Genomic DNA, 20302 nt, shown 5'->3' on the forward strand with positions numbered 1-20302 from the left:
TACTCCACCCGAACTCCTCTAACCTTAGGAAAGAAAAAAGTATTAAAGTAGCCATGCCCATAAAGAGAATGAATGATTGAGAGTAGCTACATGAGGCACATCAGAACTCTAATATACATCAAAGATTACAAGCAACACGTCATAGCACATTAAATGCCACAGTTCCAATAAAAAAATACTTAGAGACATAACTTCTAGGTTTATAGTCTCAAGTTGGACCATTTAAAGTATACTCTACACTTCTACAGAGATAACAATATGGTAACAGAGGTTAAGTAATCTGAGAACACCTGTTAAAGGTACCCAGTAACTTGGAAAATGAAAAGCATAAATAGGTAGTTAGATCGGGTCTTTTCTAATGCAGACTTTAGCCTTGCCATCTCCCAGACCACTTTTACTCCGCGAGCCGTGAGTTGAGGAGACGTGCTCCAATTTTTTCTCCTTTTATCTAACCTCTAAAAATACAATAATCCACCCGAACACCTCTAAACTTAGGAAAGAAAAAAAGTATTAAAGTAGCCATGCCCATAAAGAAAATGAATGATTGAGAGTACCTACATGAGGCACATCAGAACTCTAAAATACATCAAAGATTACAAGCAACACGTCATAGCACATTAAATGCCACAGTTCCTGTTCCTGAGGAATCACTGAAGTAAAGCAACGTTGTGTCTTTTCTAATGCAGACTTTAGCCTTGCCATCTCCCAGAACACTTTTACCCCGCGAGCCGTGAGTTGAGGAGACGTGCTCCAATTTTTTCTCCTTTTATCTAACCTCTAAAAGTACAATAATCCACCCGAACACCTCTAAACTTAGGAAAGAAAAAAGTAGATATTAAAGTAGCCATGCCCATAAAGAAAATGAATGATAGAGAGTAGCTACATGAGGCACATCAGAACTCTAATATACATCAAAGATTACAAGCAACACGTCATAGCACATTAAATGCCACAGTTCCTGTTCCTGAGGAATCACTAAAGTAAAGCAACGTTGTACGTGGTGAGTATTATCTGGATTGGTGATTGTTTGAAACAGGTCGCCGTTATTCCACACATGACCAACCTTTTTGAGACTTTCAACTTGCAAAATTCTCAGCAATAAATTGGAAGAGTTTCCACACAGCCGTTTTCCGTAGTTCTAAAGAAAACCCACACTGGCTGGAATTCGAAACCAAGCATGAATTTGGGAATTTAGGTTGAAGCCTTCATTTACTTTCCATTTCCGTGATATAGGAAACCCCTTGGACGCCCAGAAACAATATCGAAATTCGTTGGAAGACAGAATAACCACATCCAGTCACACCAATAACTCCCGCTAGCTAGAGATGCCTGTATAGTTGTGCAGCAATACAATCCGCTGTGGCTGCACCTCATCTCTGCACATTAGCAACGTTGTACGTGGTGAGTATTATCTGAATTGGTGATTGTTTGAAAGAGGTCGCCGTTATTCCAGACATGACTAACCTTTTTCAGACTTTCAATTTGAAAAATTCTCAGCAATTGGAAGAGTTTCCACACAGCCGTTTTCCGGAATTCAAACCTAAACATGAATTTGGGAATTTAGGTTGAAGCCTTCATTTACTTTCCATTTCCGTGATATAGGAAACGCCTTGGTTGGACGCCCAGAAACAATATCGAAATTCGTTGGAAGACAGAATAACCACATCCAATCACACCAATAACTCCCGCTAGCTAGAGATGCCTGTATAGTTGTGCAGCAATACAATCCGCTGTGGCTGCACCTCATCTCTGCACATTATACTTTTTCATTACTATTACTAGTAATGCTTTGCTATACTGTAAGTAATAGAAAGTAAAAAGCATAATAAACAAGTACCCTGTTATTCTACCTTCATTAAATAAAGTACATGTAGTAGAATTACAAAAAGGGGAAAAACTAACCAAAGGTGTCATGCACTCTCTCTCTGTTTGACTGCCACAAATATGGGAAGTGTCAAGTCCAAGAACTTCAGAACTAGTGACAAAAATATGTCACTCTATCTTCATTGAGTAGTGTCGTCTTGGCGCGAATCTTCAAATTTTTGTAATTTTTTATTTAGTTGTTCTGATGATGGCCATAGTAATGGTCGAAATATATCAACTCGTCTGTCCTTTTATCTGTAGTCTTGTTTATTAACATCTATTAGATAGGGGTCTGTAATCCACTCCAGTCAAGTGAAGACCATGTCCAGAAATATGTATAATTCATTGAGTAGGTTTCTCTTGTCACTCATTTAATGTGGAAATAGTCTGAGTGTGATGGTACTACCCTCTAGTAGTCTAGTCAAACTTTGGAGGAGTGAATTTTATCTGTCAAAAACCATGTCCAGAAATATGTATAATTCATTGAGTAGGTTTCTCTTGTCATTTAATGTGGAAATAGTCTGAGTGTGATGGTACTACCCTCTAGTAGTCTAGTCAAACTTTGGAGGAGTGAATTTTATCTGTCAAATCTGTAATCCACTCCAGTCAAGTGAAGACCATGTCCAGAAATATGTATAATTCATTGAGTAGGTTTCTCTTGTCATTTAAGTAATGTGGAAATAGTCTGAGTGTGATGGTACTACCCTCTAGTAGTCTAGTCAAACTTTGGAGGAGTGAATTTTATCTGTCAAATAAAGTATTACTTACTATGATTTCCATTTTGTTGTCTTGTAAATAGGAAGGTTTGGGTTCAATCCCAGCTGACATAAGGAAATTTGTCAAATTTTTCTTCAATATAGGTATTATAAAAATTTGACTAAAATTCAATTCAATTCAATTTATTTTTATTTTACATAATATAACATTAAAAATACAACATTTCAATGAATACAATTATTGTACAATGTCAGTTGGAAAGAAGAATACAATAACAGCAGGATACTACTGCTATAGTAAAGTGACTCTTAGTCCTCTTTGAGCAATATCCATAAGGACTAATATTCTTCTAAGACAGTCCCGGTTCCCTAAGGCAGTCCCTTGTGATTAATAAGAAATATCATTATTGTTCTTTCAGACTGAAGAATTAGAACAAGCGGAAGAGCAAGAAGAGAATGAGGATGAAGAGGAAGAAGAAGAGGACGCAACCAATGAAGCTCAAGACGAAGAAAAAGAATACGAAGAAGAAACGGCGGTGACAACAGCAGCGGAAGAAGAGGAAGAGTCCAGTGATGAAGCGTCTCGACGTCAATGAGTTCAATTCTTTTTTCTTTTTTTTCTCCCCTAGACGGAAATGGAGCGGGAAATTAAACGGAAGAAGATGGAGCTGGAAAAGGAGAAGAAGCGACGTAAAGCAGAGCTGGAGAAGGAGCCAATGAGTTTAAGTAATTCTTTTTCTTTTTTTCTCCCCCAGACGGAAATGGAGCGGGAAATTAAACGGAAGAAGATGGAGCTGGAAAAGGAGAAGAAGCGACGTAAAGCAGAGCTGGAGAAGGAGAAGAAGAGGAAGAAGGAGAAGGCGGCGAAAGCGAAGGAGAAGAAAAAGAAGAAGAAGAAGATGAAGCTCAAGACGACAATCAAAGTGAAGAAGGTGAAGACAAGTGATGAAGAAGAAGGGGAGGATGAGGAGGAAGGAGGCGGCGAAAGCGAAGGAGAAGAAAAAGAAGAAGAAGATGAAGCTCAAGACGACAATCAAAGTGAAGAAGGTGAAGACAAGTGATGAAGAAGAAGGGGAGGATGAGGAGGAAGAAAGGAAGAGTGGAGAGGAGAATAATGAAGGAAAAGCCAATAAACAGCACAAGGTAAGATATATTTATTGATTTTATTGTTAACATTAACAACTGTCTTGGTAGTGCCAGTAGTAAGTGTAGTTATTACCTATGCAGGTAACTTGATAAGTTATTATAACTTCGGATGGACTGCGATTTCTCTTTCCAGTTTCTTCCTTCTCTTAAAACGAAGTTCTTGTTTTCCTAAATTACTATTTCACTAACCCCCCCAGTGGTATGGTAGTTTTGGGCCGCAGATTTGAGATATATTTATTGATTTTATTGTTAACATTAACAATTGTCTTGGTACTGCCAGTAGTAAGTGTAGAGTTATTACCTATGCAGGTAACTTGATAAGTTATAACTTCGGATAGACTGCGATTTCTCTTTCCAGTTTGTTCCTTCTCTTAAAACGAAGTTCTTGTTTTCCTAAATTACTATTTCACTAACCCCCCCAGTGGTATGGTAGTTTTGGGCCGCAGATTTCGTATCTGGAGTTTGGTCGTTAGAATATGTAGAAGTACCTATGTAGGTAAAGTCAAAAAAGTTTAGCGGGGGTTTTAATAGACCAACTTTTGTGAAACAGGAAAAATATTTCCTTTCTAAAACAAAATTGAACATTTCTTCCGCAAATGACCAACGCTTTTCCTTCCCGTCTCAATTGACAGCAATCCAAGGAGAAGAAAGCCAAGAAGACCAAGGTACCCATGGTGCAAGTGGCAGATTTCGTATCTGGAGTTTGGTCGTTAGAATATGTAGAAGTATGTAGGTAAAGTCAACAAAGTTTAGCGGGGGTCTTAATAGACCAACATTTGTGAAACAGGAAAAATATTTCCTTTCTAAAACAAAATTGAACATTTCTTCCGTAAATGACCAACGCTTTTCCTTCCCGTCTCAATTGACAGCAATCCAAGGAGAAGAAAGCCAAGAAGACCAAGGTACCCATGGTGCAAGTTTTAGAATATGTTGAAGTATGTAGGTAAAGTCAAAAAAGTTTAGCGGGGGTTTTAATAGGAGACCAACATTTGATAGGAAAAATATTTTCTTTCTAAAACAAAATTGAACATTTCTTCCGTAAAAGACCAACGCTTTTCCTTCCCTTCTCAATTGACAGCAATCCAAGGAGAAGAAAGCCAAGAAGACCAAGGTACCCATGGTGCAAGTGTTTACGTGCGAAGTATGCCAGCAAGCTTTCACACGAAATGCAGATCTCAAGGTGCATTCCATGGTGCATAAGATAGCGCAGCTGCACAAGTGTGAACTCTGCTACAAGATGTTCTCGGATAAACTGCTCTATGAGAAACACAAGATGGTGCATCGGCAGGTAAGAAAACAACTTCTTCAGAGTCTACCTACTATACTTACACGGTATAAATAACTTTGTTATAATTTTGGCATACCTATGAGAAGGAACCCTATTCAAATTATTCAAACACAAAATCGTCTATCTTGTCTTCTTCTGAAGATCGCTATTTGCTTACCTGTCTTTTTCAAATTTGTAATTTTTAGGTACTTGAATGATTTCTACTCTTGGCGTTAGTTTTTTAAGAGGATATCACTGATTTTCCCTCCTTTTTCCCCCCTCTCAAGTGAGTTGTCTTGACACATTTTACCGTGTTTTCTATGTAATATAATGTATTTTTACATCTACATTTTTCATGTCCAGGTGTTCACATGTGAGGTGTGCATGCGTTCGTTCAACGACAGGAAAGAATTCAATGAGCACATCATGAAGCATGAGAAGGAGAAACTGTTCTCTTGTAACTTCTGTCGAGAAGGAACCCTATCACAAAATCGTCTATCTTGTCTTCTTCTGAAGGTCGCTATTTACCTGTCTTTTTCAAATTTGTAATTTTTAGGTACTTGAATGATTTCTACTCTCGGCGTTAGTTTTTTAAAGGGATATCACTAATTTTCCCTCCTTTTCCCCCCCTCTCAAGTGAGTTGTCTTGACACATTTTACCGTGTTTTCTATGTAATATAAGTAATGTATTTTTACATCTACATTTTTCATGTCCAGGTGTTCACATGTGAGGTATGCATGCGTTCGTTCAACGACAGGAAAGAATTCAATGAGCACATCATGAAGCATGAGAAGGAGAAACTGTTCTCTTGTAACTTCTGTCTGAAGCCATTCCTCAGGAAGGATCTGCTAGAGGCCCATGTCAACTCTGTACACAAGGACGTGAAGAAGTACAACTGCGAAGAATGTGATAAGTGAGTAGCTGTGGAACTCTTTGTACTTATTTCCAACCCCTGCATTACAGTTATTTTACAAACACTTGCAACCCTTACCAATATTAGTCTACAGAGTCTACACTCTACAGAATGGAATAATTACTGGTGTTGGTTGTGGTTTATGTTCTCCCGTCCGTACGAGAAAATATATTTCCCCTAAACTAATGCCTATCATTTTTATTTTATTTCATTTTCAGATACTACCTATCTCAGGGTGGTGTTGGTTGTGTTTTCTTGTACTTTCATACGAGAATTTTTTCCCCCAAAACTAATAATATCATATTGTAATGATGTTACATTTTCAGATACTACCTATCTCAGGGTGAACTAGACTCGCATGTCCAGACATCACATCGTGGTATCAAACCCTACGTGTGTGAGATCTGTAGCAAAGCATTCACTCAACAGTACAACCTTAAACATCATCTTCTCCTCCATGGAGATGGTAACAGTTTGTTCCGGTGTGATCAGTGTGGTAAAGCATTTTCCCGTAAAGGTCACTTAGTACAGCATTCCTTTGTACATGGTGGTGAGAAACCATTCAAATGCTCCTATTGTCCCAAGGCCTTCTCACACAAGGGACATCTCAATGAACATCTGTACACACATAGTGAAAACAAATGTTTCCAATGTAAATACTGCCCCAAGACTTTCACCCTGAGGAAACATTTGAAAGCACACACTAATAAACATGAGGGTGTTCTACCGCATACATGTCTTGAGTGTTCCAAGTGTTTCTCAACCAAATCAGAACTGAACCGACATGCTCAGATACATGGCGGTGTGAAACCCTTCGCTTGTACTGTATGTAACAAGAGTTTCCTACAGAAGACACAGCTACAGAATCATCTCTACACACACTCCAAGGTGAAACCTTACAACTGTGGGATATGCGCCAAGAGCTTTGTACAGCGGAACACCTATATCAAACATTTGGAAATCGTGCACGGTGTCATTACATCCAACTCTGCCAATATGAATATCCCCCTACAACACATTACACCTCAGGTACAACTACACCAGCAGCAACAACAACAACCACCGCCCCAGCCTGCACACATACCACCTCCTCAGATACAACATATACCTCCACCTATCCAACATCAACCTGTGCAGAACATACACCCGAGCATTCAACATATACAACAGAACCTGCAGCAAAATATACAACAGAACTTGCAGCAGAATATACAACAGAATATTCAACATCTGTTGCAGCAGAATATGCATGTAGCTAATAGTTCACATCATATGTCTCAGCAGAGAATGCATCAGTTGTATGCACTTCATCATGATGGTTATATGACTGCCACAGCATCCATTATGCAGTAACTGCATACAATATAATAGCATTGTCTTTCTACAAAACTGCTCATTGTATATGTACAATTGTACATAAAGTCCAATCAGCGATATTCTTCTAATCATACCATCAACTCTTTGAAAAGCTCTTTTCTCGATTTCTTCTAGGTGTATTTTGAAATCAAGTCTTGTTTCGAAATATTTTTGTCTAAAATATTTTCCTGTTATTTATATGTTTTACGAATACTCTTGTATTACGAAGCTTAGGGTGATTTTAGTTCAGTGACATTGACGCATAGTCTGTGTAAAATAAAACTGAACACTCTCCTAAAACGGTTTGTTCGGGTTGCAATATTGTTTTGTAAATTGTGTATTTCTGTTTTTCGTATGAAATGTATGGTCTGTATGTTTAATATTTAACAAATCAAGAGCCGATATATTTATATTTTTCTCGTGTGTTGGTGCAAGGGGCATTTTCATTGTTTGACTTTAAAATGTATTTTTTTACAAAACGTTTTTTTAGGAGGGAGCTTATTTGAAATTCGGAGTACTAATCCCTGGGGCCTCAGAGTGTAAACTCGGTTTAAGTTTATCTCTTTAATTAACGAATATGATTGGTTGATATCAAAAATTTCAGCCAATCAGATTGCTTAATTAAAGAGTTAACTCTTATTGTGGCCCCAGCCATCAATAAAACAGACTAAATAAGGTTATCAGCTTGTATAATGTCGAGCCTTTGTCCAGTTTTATTATTTTTTCACTTGGGGGAACACTCCGATTTCAAATCAGCTCTTCCAAACTTTCATGTTTATAAAATTTTATTATATTTCTGATTACCGAGTATATTTTAATATGTACATATATTTTATTTGAATTTTACTCCCACTTATTTATTAATTTTAATTAGGCTTAATAAGACTTCCCTTTTCATTCTGTTCTTTGCTTACCCCCCATGCATTTTGTTGACTTTTAAACTTTTGTAAATAAGAAATAAATTTTCGCGAAGAGATTCGTGTAGAGATTCGAAGTAATTTTAAGAAATGTGTTCTGTTTTTACTTCTTCCTTTTTCCGAAATTACCTACTACAAAATAAATGAAAGACTCACAAAATCTCAAATAAAAGACACGAAGCAAATACTGAAATTTCAATGGAGTCAAACTTTATTCCAACGTTGCCGCCTCTACCATCTTCCCCTCGTTGCCAAGTGGCCTCGGTTTCAAAATTACCTAGTACAAATAAATGAAAGACTCACAAAATCTCAAATAAAAGGCACGAAACAAATACTGAAATTTCAATGGAGTCAAACTTTATTCCAACGTTGCCGCCTCTACCATCTTCCCCTCGTTGCCAAGTGGCCTCGGTTTCCACTCCCTATACATCTCCATTAGTACAGTCACTATCGTGAAACACTGCACACACCCAAACAAAACATACAACAGTGTTGTCAGCTTGAAGAAAATCACATTCTTCAAGTGAGAATCATGTTTGAGGATGCTAAAACATTGCAACACAAATGGAGCATATCTCCGGAAGAGAGCGTTACCGAGGAACAAGGAATAGGGAACACTTGGAAGGTGTCGGATGCGAGCGGTTAGATGGGATAGTATATGAAGGGCTAGAATGGTCGCGCATAGGGTAAGGTCACGATAATGGACACGGACCTTTGTTTCGTACACGCCTATACCGATAGCGAATCTGAAAATCTTAGATGGGATAGTATATGAAGGACTAGAATGGTCGCGCATAGGGTAAGGTCACGATAATGGACACGGACCTTTGTTTCGTACACGCCTATACCGATAGCGAATCTGAAAATAAGAAATAGGTAGTGGTTCAGTGAATATTGTAGAAAACGCGGCACACAAACACACAAAGGCTCGAAACACAAACAAGGTAATTATGCAGAAGCCACGACAGTGGAAAAGAAAGCTCCTTTTTGTATTTAACCTAACCCTATAATAACACTAATCACTGCTCTAATTGTGAAAACTCCGTTTTGCGTTCAACCTAACCCTATACACTCTGGTCACTGCTCGTTTGTGCCAATCTTCCACTTTGATAGCAATCTTCCACTGACGTGACTTCTTCACAAGTACCAAATTCTGCATTTATGTCTCAAAATTAAAAAAAAAGTTTTGGCGGTGCAGGTTTTACAAAAAATACTTTCCTTCCTATAGGATAAGGAAAGTAAAAACAATACTTTCTCATTACCTTGTATAGGTTCCCTATACGTAGGCTTGCCAAATATCCAAAATGTCGATTCAGGACGCGAATCCGCGAACATGATTGCCAAATCCGCGAACATAATCGCAAAATCCGCGAACAAAATCGCCAAATCCGCGAACATAATCGAGCAAGGGATTATCCAACTTTGGAAATTCCATATAGGACCATTATCCCTGATTACCTATTTACATGTTATCTGAGCTCACTACGTTATATCAAAACGGTACCTATTGGGTTAATTAAAAGTCCATTTTCTAATACCTCCCTACTTAATACCTATTTTTATAAAAGAATTCCAAGATTGAATTCAGCCCCAAGACTTAGGTAATCTGATTTGAGATTTTCGAATTTTGAATCAGGATGGAAAGTGGTCATGTCAAGTGACCCATGCTTCTATCAGCAGGCACTTACACTTCTTAAATCCCGGTCCCAAAGTGTCCCTGATGTGTTAGGGGGCTCCCACTATAAACACCTGACCAGTGACCACCCACTATGTATAGTGGCACTGTGTTACTACAATATAGTACATTATCATGTTGCATTAATGCTAGTAACGAGGAGGAGAAGAAGACGACGAAGAAGCAGAAGGAACAAGAAGTAGAAGCAGAAGAAGAGGAAGAGGAAGAAGCAAGAAGGAGAAGAAGAAAAGGAAACCTTATAGTAACATATTAGATGATCTAATGTAGGATGCAGGGTTAGGATTTGACATCTGATATGATGCACCTTACCGGTATTGTAGAGTGCACAAACCGTAGATAAAATACATTATGGTAGGCAACTCAGTGACCAAAATATGGTAGGCATCTCAGTGACCAAAATATGGTAGGCATCTCAGTGACCAAAATATGGTAGGCATCTCAGTGACCTGACCTCAAAATTTCAGCAGGACCAGAACTTTGAAAAAGTGGGATGGACATTTCTTTCAGCAGGAAGTGTCATTGAAGGTACTTGTGATTTGTAGAAGAAACAAAATCATATGAAATTTAATAGGCAGCAGAAATATTTTCAGTAAAAATGTCTCTTTCCTGTCTATTTCGAGTCTTTCATTACAACTTGCGATGAAACCTTAAGCTGATACAATGATACATAGGTAACACTTGTAAAAGTAAAAAAGTTATGTGTCATTGAAGGTACTTGTGATTTGTAGAAGAAACAAAATCATATGAAATTTATTAGGCAGCCGAAATATTTTCAGTAAAAATGTCTCTTTCCTCTCTATTTCGAGTCTTTCATTACAACTTGCGATGAAACCTTAAGCTGATACAATGATACATAGGTAACACTTGTAAAAGTAAAAAAGTTTCAATGCCCTTTTTAATTGGTAAAATGAAATTGCTATAGAACCGTGTGGTCTGTGTCGTAGCATGTCCATCCCGAAGTATGTGACCGTCATCCGTCATGTCACAAAAAAATGATAGACATCACTATAAACTTGCAAAAAGACTTATCACTCCTAGTACGACAGGGACCAAGAAAACACAAAAACACTTTTCTGACAAAAAGACCTCAAAATTTCAGCAGGACCAGAACTTTGAAAAAGTGGGATGGACATTTCTTATGTCACAAAAAAACGATAGACATCACTATAAACTTGCAAAAAGACTTATCACTCCTAGTACGACAGGGACCAAGAAAACACAAAAACACTTTTCTGACAAAAGGAAAAAAAAAACGTCCGTTTTCAACCTCATTTGTGAACCTTTTTCTCGAGGGTTCTTTCCTGATTACCGCCAAGCGCGGGAATCAAACCCGCGACCTCTATCCATCGCGTTGTAATTGTTGTATGCCCCCCTCACACAAAATCACAACTAATTTTACCACTGACTGGTTATACTGCAATATGTGTCTTGTGGACATAAGGAATTTAGTTGTCTCAGTAGTTCATCCTTCATCATCATCATCAGTAGTCATCAACTCATCACTTATTAGAAAATGTGATATGTCAGCGTCCCACTTATAATATCATAAGACGGCTTATTCTACACGTCTTCTACTTACGGAGATGAGGTCCGTTATAATTATAAGCACGCTACTAATGTATATATGTACTACAAACATATCTATCAGGACCGTATTAACCGTATTTAGGTGGGAGGGGCCTTATATCTTATATCCACCATGCATACCTAATAGGTACTTACCTACGTCTAGCTTACACAAATATGTACCTACACATCAGAGCTACACATACGTATATAGTCGACGGCCGTCGATCGACTTCAATTTATGTCGATCGAGGGCCGGTCGACTATGTTTGAAAACATCTTCACAGGTACCTACTTTCAGCAAGTACCTACTTCTTATTTGGATCCAACCATTCTTGACGAACTTTTTCAACACGATGTAGGTACTTTATTTACGTGAATGAAAGAATTATCTCCCATTCTAATGGAGAAGATAGCAGAGGTCACGTGGTACGCCATTAGAATACCACATGATAGAGCTGCCACATGTTGAATGAATCAGGTAGTGGTTCAGTGAATATTGTAGAACTCACAGAAAACGCGGCACACAAACACACAAAGGCTCGAAACACAAACTATCTACATAATAATAAATAATATGCCCTTTGAAAAAAAAAGTTTGATTAAGTGGAAGGGGTCACAGTAGGTATAAAAAATTCTGGGTAATTATGCAGAAGCCACGACAGTGAAAGCTCCTTTTTGTATTTAACCTAATCCTATAATAACACTAATCACTGCTCTAATTGTGAAAACTCCTTTTTGCGTTTAACCTAACCCTATAATAACTCTGGTCACTGCTCGTTTGTGCCAGTCTTCCACTTTGATAGCAATCTTCCACTGACGTGCACTTCTTCACAAGTGCCAAATTCTGCATTTATGTCTCAAAATTAAAAAAGTTTTGGCGGTGCAGGTTTTACAAAAAATACTTTCCTTCCTATAGGATAAGGAAAGTAAAAACAATACTTTCTCATTACCTTGTATAGGTTCCCTATACGTAACGGTAATATAAAGGGGAAAAAAATGTCTGCTGCGGCGCGCGGTGCAGCGTTCTCTACCATCTCACACCTCACCGTGTCACCTACCTGTTATGCAACTGTTTCTTGGAAAAAAATGTCTGCTGCGGCGCGCGGTGCAGCGTTCTCTACCATCTCACACCTCACCGTGCCACCTACCTGTTATGCAACTGTTTCTTGTAAATCGTACAGCTGGACAGGAGGAGTATAACGGTCTGGCAGAACAGCAACACGATAGAGAAGTAGTTGATGGACTTGAGGCTGTCACACAGCTTGGAAAACGTCGCAGTCATAATGGCTTCAATGTGGATAAAGTATCCAGGCAAAAGGTAAAAAAAAACACTACGGTAAAACTTGGTTAACTATCAAATTTTGGTTCCCTATTCAATAAATCCAGTCTGTTTGTATGGCCGAAATTTGTGTGAGCTTAAATAATGTGTACGAGTATTTGTCAACCTATCAAACCTTAGGTATCAACTACGATTTGGTTTGGGGAGTTCGTCACATAAATATAGTGGCTTTGTAAAGTTCATCAAATCACGCAGATATCTTCAGAGTAAAAAAATGTCTGCTGCGGCGCGCGGTGCAGCGTTCTCTACCATCTCACACCTCACCGTGTCACCTACCTGTTATGCAACTGTTTCTTGTAAATCGTACAGCTGGACAGGAGGAGTATAACGGTCTGGCAGAACAGCAACACGATAGAGAAGTAGTTGATGGACTTGAGGCTGTCACACAGCTTGGAAAACGTCGCAGTCATAATGGCTTCAATGTGGATAAAGTATCGAGGCAAAAGGTAAAAAAAACACTCCGGTAAAACTTGGTTAACTATCAAATTTTGGTTCCCTATTCAATAAACCCAGTCTATTTGTATGGCCGAAATTTGTGTGAGCTTAAAATAATGTGTACGAGTATTTATCAACCTATCAAATAGGTATCAAGTTATCAACTACGATTTGGTTTGGGGAGTTCGTCACATAAATATAGTGGCTTTGTAAAGTTCATCAAATCACGCAGATATCTTCAGAGTAGTTAGTTCGGAGCTTTTGGTAGTGTGTTATACCTACAACGTTGTTTAGCTCTGTGCGTAGGTACGCTACGCCAAACATGTCACCTAAACTGGTGCGCGCAATAATAGAACCGTGTGAGCGCGATAATTGCGTAAATTTCAGGACTTCAAGTGCAGCCGAGTGAAATTTGCGCAAATGGCGTATATACGCAACGATCAGTCGAAACTTCGGAGTATCAAGTTCGAAGAAGTGTAGTGTCGTCTTAATACCTAATATGTAATTATGTATGTAGCGGGATTTATAATACCCCGTACTCCCGTAGTTTGAATGTATAGCGGTTTGCCTCGTAGCGCGAATGTTCGGCAGTGCAAGACCGAGTTGTTTGTTTGATTCTGGTTCTTTGATTATTATTTTTTTTTTTTTTATTCAGTTGAGTTTAAACCGTGGTGACGTGTGGATGTACGTCTATTTTTTCGTGTTATCAGTAGTCTCTTTTTGTTGAAAAGCAATTTTTAGCTAAATTCTTTCTTTTTTCAATGAAGTTGAGAACTTAGGTACTCAGAAAAAGTAGAACTACGGTTCCTTCAGAACCCTCAAGGCACTAATCTCGACCTGAGTAAATTCTCTTCATGCGCTACTTATAAAATAATATTATCATTATGTTTGTGTGTTGATGTGAGTAATACAAACTAACCTATGATACATTCCTACAGGAATGCCTTGCTTAATTATATGGAAAAAAAAGACTTTCTTACTTATGCAATGAAAACCGTATCCAAGGGGATAAGCTTTATTGAAAATGGATGTGGTGTGTGAAAATCGAATGTGTATCAATCAACAACAAAAGTTACAACATTGGAAAAAATCAAAAATCCATGACGGGAAAAAGTTTTTCTTGCTTCCATGGAAAATAATATTATCATTATGTTTGTGTGTTGATGTGAGTAATACAAACTACATACCTATGATACATTCCTACAGGAACGCCTTGCTTACTTATATGGAAAAAAAAAAGACTTTCTTACTTATGCAATGAAAACCATATCCAAGGGGATAAGCTTTATTGAAAATGGATGTGGTGTGTGAAAATCAAATGTGTATCAATCAACAACAAAAGTTACAACATTGGAAAAAATCAAAAATCCATGACGGGAAAAAGTTTTTCTTGCTTCCATGGAAAGTGCCACTGCTATACGGTCTGGGGAATTGAATGCTTGGAGAGGCAACTTCCACACCTCAAACAACCTACTTACCTAGTCAAACAACACTAAAAGTTGAGTTTCACTTCACCACTGCTATACGGTCTGGGGGATTGAATGCTTGGAGAGGCAACTTCCACACCTCAAACAACCTACTTACCTAGTCAAACAACACTAAAAGTTGGGTTTCACTTAATATGAATCTACATACTAACCTACATATTATGAAGTACAGGTACCTAGATAGTAGATACTTACATAAGATGATGGTACATGCCTCAGTGTATTGTCTACTTGTACAATTCCCGTGTACTCTTCTCCGAGTGTTTGTAGACAGTACAATGTAGTTGAAGAATAGTAGAGGAAAGATGCAACTGGACTAATCAGAGATCTATGCCTCAGCCACTTTCTTGTCCCCAAAGACTTCAATAATAGATTGGAGAGGGCTTCTTCCAGTTTCTGTTTTATCAGGGCATCTTTTTGGGCTGACCTCAAAATTTCAGCAGGACCAGAACTTTGAAAAAGTGGGATGGACATTTCTTGTCACAAAAAAATGATAGACATCACTATAAACTTGCAAAAAGACTTATCACTCCTAGTACGACAGGGACCAAGAAAACACAAAAACACTTTTCTGACAAAAGACAAAACTGACAAAAATTTTTTTTTTCATAAATTTATTTTAAAAGGGGCACGACTTCTAATGTCATTAGGATTAGCATGGTAGAGTTCACTGGGATAAGCATTAGCCCCACAAAACTGACAAAACAAAATTACAAAAGTGACAAATTTTATGCAAATTTTGAATATTTCGCGGTATTGGATTTCCTAAAATCACACTGTTGCCGGACGCTACCAGAGCCTCTTTGCATTTTCAAGAGGTTTTATTCGGAAATCTGACAACACTGCATTTTTTTACTTGCTGACATTTTTTTTCTTCGATTTTTCGAGGGTTTTGATATGGTGAGTCAGACTTTCAAAGATCTCTGTAACTTTACTTAGACTAGTGTGTTATTTGAAAGTGTCTATAGTTTAAGACCGTAGCCAGACTGTGGTGTTGGAGATAGGACTTTTCCTGACATTCAATTAAGGTAAGAACTCAGAGATCAAGAAATCATTGTTTGTTTACAATCGCAAGTAGGTTCATGACTCCAGCAGAAATGTCCTGTTTCAGCTGATGACGCTTATAGATCATATATATATTTGATGAGATCTCTGTGAGAGGAACACCTTCAGACTCAGATCTCCCCCCAACTCTGCTGCTTCCAGACAAGCTTTTTTTTACATGTCTATGTTTCCCCATTATTTTTTTTCTTTCTAGAAACATAAAGCAATTATTCCTAATATTTCTTATTTATGCCACTATAATTCAAATTCATCACATTACATTTAGATGCAATTCTATTTCATATCAAATTTCAAATCTCCAAATAAATACCCAAGACAGTACAAACAAAATATTTTTAGTGAGATATGTGAAGTGTCTACAGCTTGTGTAAATATCAAGTACTTACCCATTTTCCCCTTACATAGCTCTCAAACCTAAATTATAGTAAATTTAATATTAAAACTTATTAACAACTCTACATGATATGAATAAATTGATAACTTTTAGATCAACAATGTAAAGTAAGAATAGTTGATTTTACTATTTCATTGATCACTTTTCCATTTTCCATACAGGTGACAAGATTGACAAAAATTTAAGATACATTTGATACTTACTTAGGTATTTTATTTTATCAACATCCATGAAAAGATTTAATTCATAGGGATTTTTTTTTTTTTTTTTTTTTTTTTTTTTAAGAGGAATAGAGGGATGGATAGAGTTTTGAGAGAGGGATCACAAATATAGAGGTCTTATTATCCTGAAATTGAAAAGAGGAAAAAAAAGCTAGTTAGGTATTCTGAGTAAGGTACCTAGGTAGATCTGACCAGTACACCTGATCAGATTCACCTGTCAGGTCCTACCTGATAGTATGTGCTCATCAGGTAGACCTGACAGGTGGATCTTTTCAGCCATACATGTCAGTTCCTTATAGTGTGTGTGCTCATCAGGTATCAGGCAGACCTGTTAATAGGTTTTTTTTTTTTTTTTTTTTTTTTTTTTTTTTTTTTTTTTTTTAATGCTAGTTATAAGTTATGTTATAATATCTAGGACCTAGGTTAAGCAATCATGATGTTGTACTTGTAACGTCAAACGGGGTTACTTTGACCCCTTTTTGCAATATTTTTGCTTATAGGTATCTCTGTCAATTTTTGAGGTAGATACTCCAGACTTTAATAGAAGATAGCTTCTAGTCTCAGGAATGGTACTATTTTGTATATAATGTACAATAAAAATTATAATAAATAAATAAGTTGTTGTTTTATTTATTTATTTTTAATACCTACCTTATTAGTATTACTTATTCTTGTCTTTCTTACCACTTTCACAGCATGACTTCCAAAGCTGAGGAGGACAACTTTGAAGAAGACCTACTCAAAGATGATGTTGTCGACCAGGCTACTTTTGTAGAGGTTCTCATTGATGCTCCATCTGAAACCGACGTGGAAATTGAAACCAATGACATAAGTGGAGAAGTAGATGAAGACAAACTTATAGAAGAGATTGAAGAAGTAAATGAGGGGGGAGAAGAAGAAAATGGAGGTGTAGAGGAGGAGGAAGAGGAAGAAGTAGAGACAGGGAATGAAGAGGTAGGTATCTCCTGTGGTAAGAAATGGGAAAGCCATTTCCTTTCTAGGAAGAGGAAGAAGTAGAGACAGGGAATGAAGAGGTAGGTATCTCCTGTGGTAAGAAATGGGAAAGCCATTTCCTTTCTAAAAATATACACTCACACACTCACTCACTCCGATGGCGTATTAGGGATATGTGAATCCCATGCCGACCAGACTGCTTGCCTCCAAAGAACTCTATGTTGTGTCAACTCCATACTTTTTCATTACTATTACTAGTAATGCTTTGCTATACTGTAAGTAATAGAAAGTAAAAAGCATAATAAACAAGTACCCTGTTATTCTACCTTCATTAAATAAAGTACATGTAGTAGAATTACAAAAAGGGGAAAAACTAACCAAAGGTGTCATGCACTCTCTCTCTGTTTGACTGCCACAAATATGGGAAGTGTCAAGTCCAAGAACTTCAGAACTAGTGACAAAAATATGTCACTCTATCTTCATTGAGTAGTGTCGTCTTGGCGCGAATCTTCAAATTTTTGTAATTTTTTATTTAGTTGTTCTGATGATGGCCATAGTAATGGTCGAAATATATCAACTCGTCTGTCCTTTTATCTGTAGTCTTGTTTATTAACATCTATTAGATAGGGGTCTGTAATCCACTCCAGTCAAGTGAAGACCATGTCCAGAAATATGTATAATTCATTGAGTAGGTTTCTCTTGTCATTTAAGTAATGTGGAAATAGTCTGAGTGTGATGGTACTACCCTCTAGTAGTCTAGTCAAACTTTGGAGGAGTGAATTTTATCTGTCAAATAAAGTATTACTTACTATGATTTCCATTTTGTTGTCTTGTAAATAGGAAGGTTTGGGTTCAATCCCAGCTGACATAAGGAAATTTGTCAAATTTTTCTTCAATATAGGTATTATAAAAATTTGACTAAAATTCAATTCAATTCAATTTATTTTTATTTTACATAATATAACATTAAAAATACAACATTTCAATGAATACAATTATTGTACAATGTCAGTTGGAAAGAAGAATACAATAACAGCAGGATACTACTGCTATAGTAAAGTGACTCTTAGTCCTCTTTGAGCAATATCCATAAGGACTAATATTCTTCTAAGACAGTCCCGGTTCCCTAAGGCAGTCCCTTGTGATTAATAAGAAATATCATTATTGTTCTTTCAGACTGAAGAATTAGAACAAGCGGAAGAGCAAGAAGAGAATGAGGATGAAGAGGAAGAAGAAGAGGACGCAACCAATGAAGCTCAAGATGAAGAAAAAGAATATGAAGAAGAAACAGCGGTGATAACAGCAGCGGAAGAAGAGGAAGAGTCCAGTGATGAAGCGTCTCGACGTAAGAAGCCACGGCGCATGGCTGCACGGAATGCGGCACAGAAGGTGATGGTATACTCGCAATGGTCATCGGATGATGAGGAGTATACCGGGAGTACTAGAGGCAGACGGGCCAGTAGCACCTCGCGACGGAGTAGTGGTGCCTCAGCTAGTGCAGCACGGGCCAGCAAGAAGAAGTTGGCGGAGAAGGAGAAAGAGCTGCGTCGACAGAAGGTAAACATCACGAGATTCCTGAGTTATTCCTCCTCAGTTAATATATATATTTAAAAAAAAAAAAATATTTTGTTAAAGTTTTAGACAAGCAGGACTCAGCTCCAAGTTTACTGTTACATGTTTTTTGCTCCCAAATCTTATAGTCTCATTATTATTTCAATTTCGTCCAGTATTTCGCTTTTTGCGATTTGCGCGGTGTTCGCGAAATCCGCGAATCCTACATATTTTTCAAAGGTACTGGTGTACACACACACAAAGGTGTGTGATAATCTTGCTATTTTTTAATCTTTTGGTAATATTACTTTTCAATTCACTTAATTTTTTACGGTTCGCGGATTTCTCATTTGAAAAACCAAAATTGGCACCCAATTCGCGGACCTCGCGAATCGCGATATTGCCGAAATATCGCAATATTTTTTCTTCCTTTTGCAATTTCAAACAGGCTCCGAGAAAAATAGTCATAAATTCTGGGACACCCTGTATGTATTTTGCATTTTCCCTCATAGTAGTGGTCGATAGTTGTCATTGTAACTTTTGTAAATTTGTGAAATTCAATGAGGACATTACTTTTCAATTCACTCAATTTTTTACGATTTGCGGATTTCTCATTTGAAAAACCAAAATTGGCACCCAATTTGCGGACCTCGCGAATCGCGATATTGCCGAAATATCGCGATATTTTTTCTTCTTTTTGCAATTTCAAACGGGCTCCGAGAAAAATAGTCATAAATTCTGAGACACCCTGTATGTATTTTGCATTTTCCCTCATAGTAGTGGTCGATAGTTGTCATTGTAACTTTTGTAAATTTGTGAAATCCAATGAGATTTGCGGATTTCTCATTTGAAAAACCAAAATTGGCACCCAATTCGCGGACCTCGCGAATCGCGATATTGCCGAAATATCCCGATATTTTTTCTTCTTTTTGCAATTTCAAACAGGCTCCGAGAAAAATAGTCATGAATTCTGGGACACCCTGTATGAGTGTATGTATTTTGCATTTTCCTTCATAGTAGTGGTCGATAGTTGTCATTGTAACTTTTGTAAATTTGTGAAATCCAATGAGTTTAATTCTTTTTCTTTTTTTTTTTTCTCCGCTAGACGGAAATGGAGCGGGAAATTAAACGGAAGAAGATGGAGCTGGAAAAGGAGAAGAAGCGACGTAAAGCAGAGCTGGAGAAGGAGTAGCAGGCTTATCCTGAATTGCAGTCAACCATTGTGAAGACTTGTGCTTGGTCTTTAAAAGCAGAGAGAACCCTTTGAAAAACTGCCAGCTAGCTAGGCTGGTTAGGGTTAGCTGTTCTCCTCCCTGTTTATAGTCCCACAGCCAGATGCTAGTCTACTCTCTGTGTTTAACGTGCTTTAGCCAGACAAGGGGGGACTGGTCTGTAGCACTGGTCAGTGCTAA

General features: G+C 37.6%; 3 protein-coding genes across 6 annotated transcripts in view; 2 read left to right on the plus strand and 1 right to left on the minus strand.

Moving 5' to 3' along the window:
* The window catches only part of LOC103505615 (cilia- and flagella-associated protein 251-like), a 22123-nt gene extending 2041 nt beyond the window's left edge, over positions 1-20082 (plus strand). Inside the window, exons 2-4 of the mRNA XM_008469965.3 lie at positions 17081-17339; positions 18516-18896; positions 19996-20082. Coding sequence (XP_008468187.1) covers positions 17082-17339; positions 18516-18896; positions 19996-20082 — 726 coding nt within the window. The 5' untranslated portion in view covers position 17081. The remainder of the gene's footprint in view (positions 1-17080; positions 17340-18515; positions 18897-19995) is intronic.
* On the plus strand, positions 3570-8181 carry LOC103505614 (zinc finger protein OZF-like). Its single transcript, XM_026820922.1, has 4 exons — positions 3570-3722; positions 4804-5013; positions 5710-5906; positions 6233-8181. The coding sequence occupies exons 1-4, from the start codon at positions 3594-3596 to the stop codon at positions 7257-7259; spliced, it is 1563 nt and encodes a 520-aa protein (XP_026676723.1). The 5' UTR covers positions 3570-3593; the 3' UTR covers positions 7260-8181.
* LOC103505613 lies at positions 8367-12907 on the minus strand. 4 transcript variants are annotated; one of them, XM_008469961.3, is made up of 4 exons: positions 12593-12890; positions 8934-9038; positions 8587-8820; positions 8367-8439 (listed from the first exon to the last, which is right to left on the minus strand). In XM_008469961.3, exons 1-4 carry the CDS (start codon positions 12724-12726, stop codon positions 8391-8393), a joined length of 522 nt encoding a protein of 173 aa, XP_008468183.1. In that variant the 5' UTR covers positions 12727-12890; the 3' UTR covers positions 8367-8390. The 4 variants fall into 4 exon arrangements, with proteins under 4 accessions (XP_008468183.1, XP_026676727.1, XP_008468182.1 ...); XM_026820926.1 differs by lacking the exon at positions 8367-8439 and having other exon boundaries at positions 8512-8853; positions 8967-9038; positions 12593-12907; XM_008469960.3 differs by lacking the exon at positions 8367-8439 and having other exon boundaries at positions 8512-8820; positions 12593-12885.
* Positions 20083-20302: the final 220 nt, after the last annotated feature.

This window comes from Diaphorina citri, unplaced genomic scaffold, assembly GCF_000475195.1.
Source record: "Diaphorina citri unplaced genomic scaffold, Diaci psyllid genome assembly version 1.1 scaffold185, whole genome shotgun sequence".
Taxonomy (NCBI): Eukaryota; Metazoa; Arthropoda; class Insecta; order Hemiptera; family Psyllidae; genus Diaphorina; species Diaphorina citri.

Coding starts and splice junctions, on each gene's coding strand:
- LOC103505614 (XM_026820922.1), top strand. CDS start 3,594: ATGAAGCTCAAGACGACAATCAAAGTGAAGAAGGTGAAGACAAGTGAT. Junction 5,014..5,709: donor ACAAGATGGTGCATCGGCAG/GTAAGAAAACAA, acceptor TTTCATGTCCAG/GTGTTCACATGTGAGGTATG. Junction 5,907..6,232: donor AACTGCGAAGAATGTGATAA/GTGAGTAGCTGT, acceptor TTACATTTTCAG/ATACTACCTATCTCAGGGTG.
- LOC103505613 (XM_008469961.3), bottom strand. CDS start 12,726: ATGACTGCGACGTTTTCCAAGCTGTGTGACAGCCTCAAGTCCATCAAC. Junction 9,039..12,592: donor AAGAAACAGTTGCATAACAG/GTAGGTGGCACG, acceptor TCTTATTTTCAG/ATTCGCTATCGGTATAGGCG. Junction 8,821..8,933: donor CATATACTATCCCATCTAAG/ATTTTCAGATTC, acceptor ATCCCATCTAAC/CGCTCGCATCCGACACCTTC.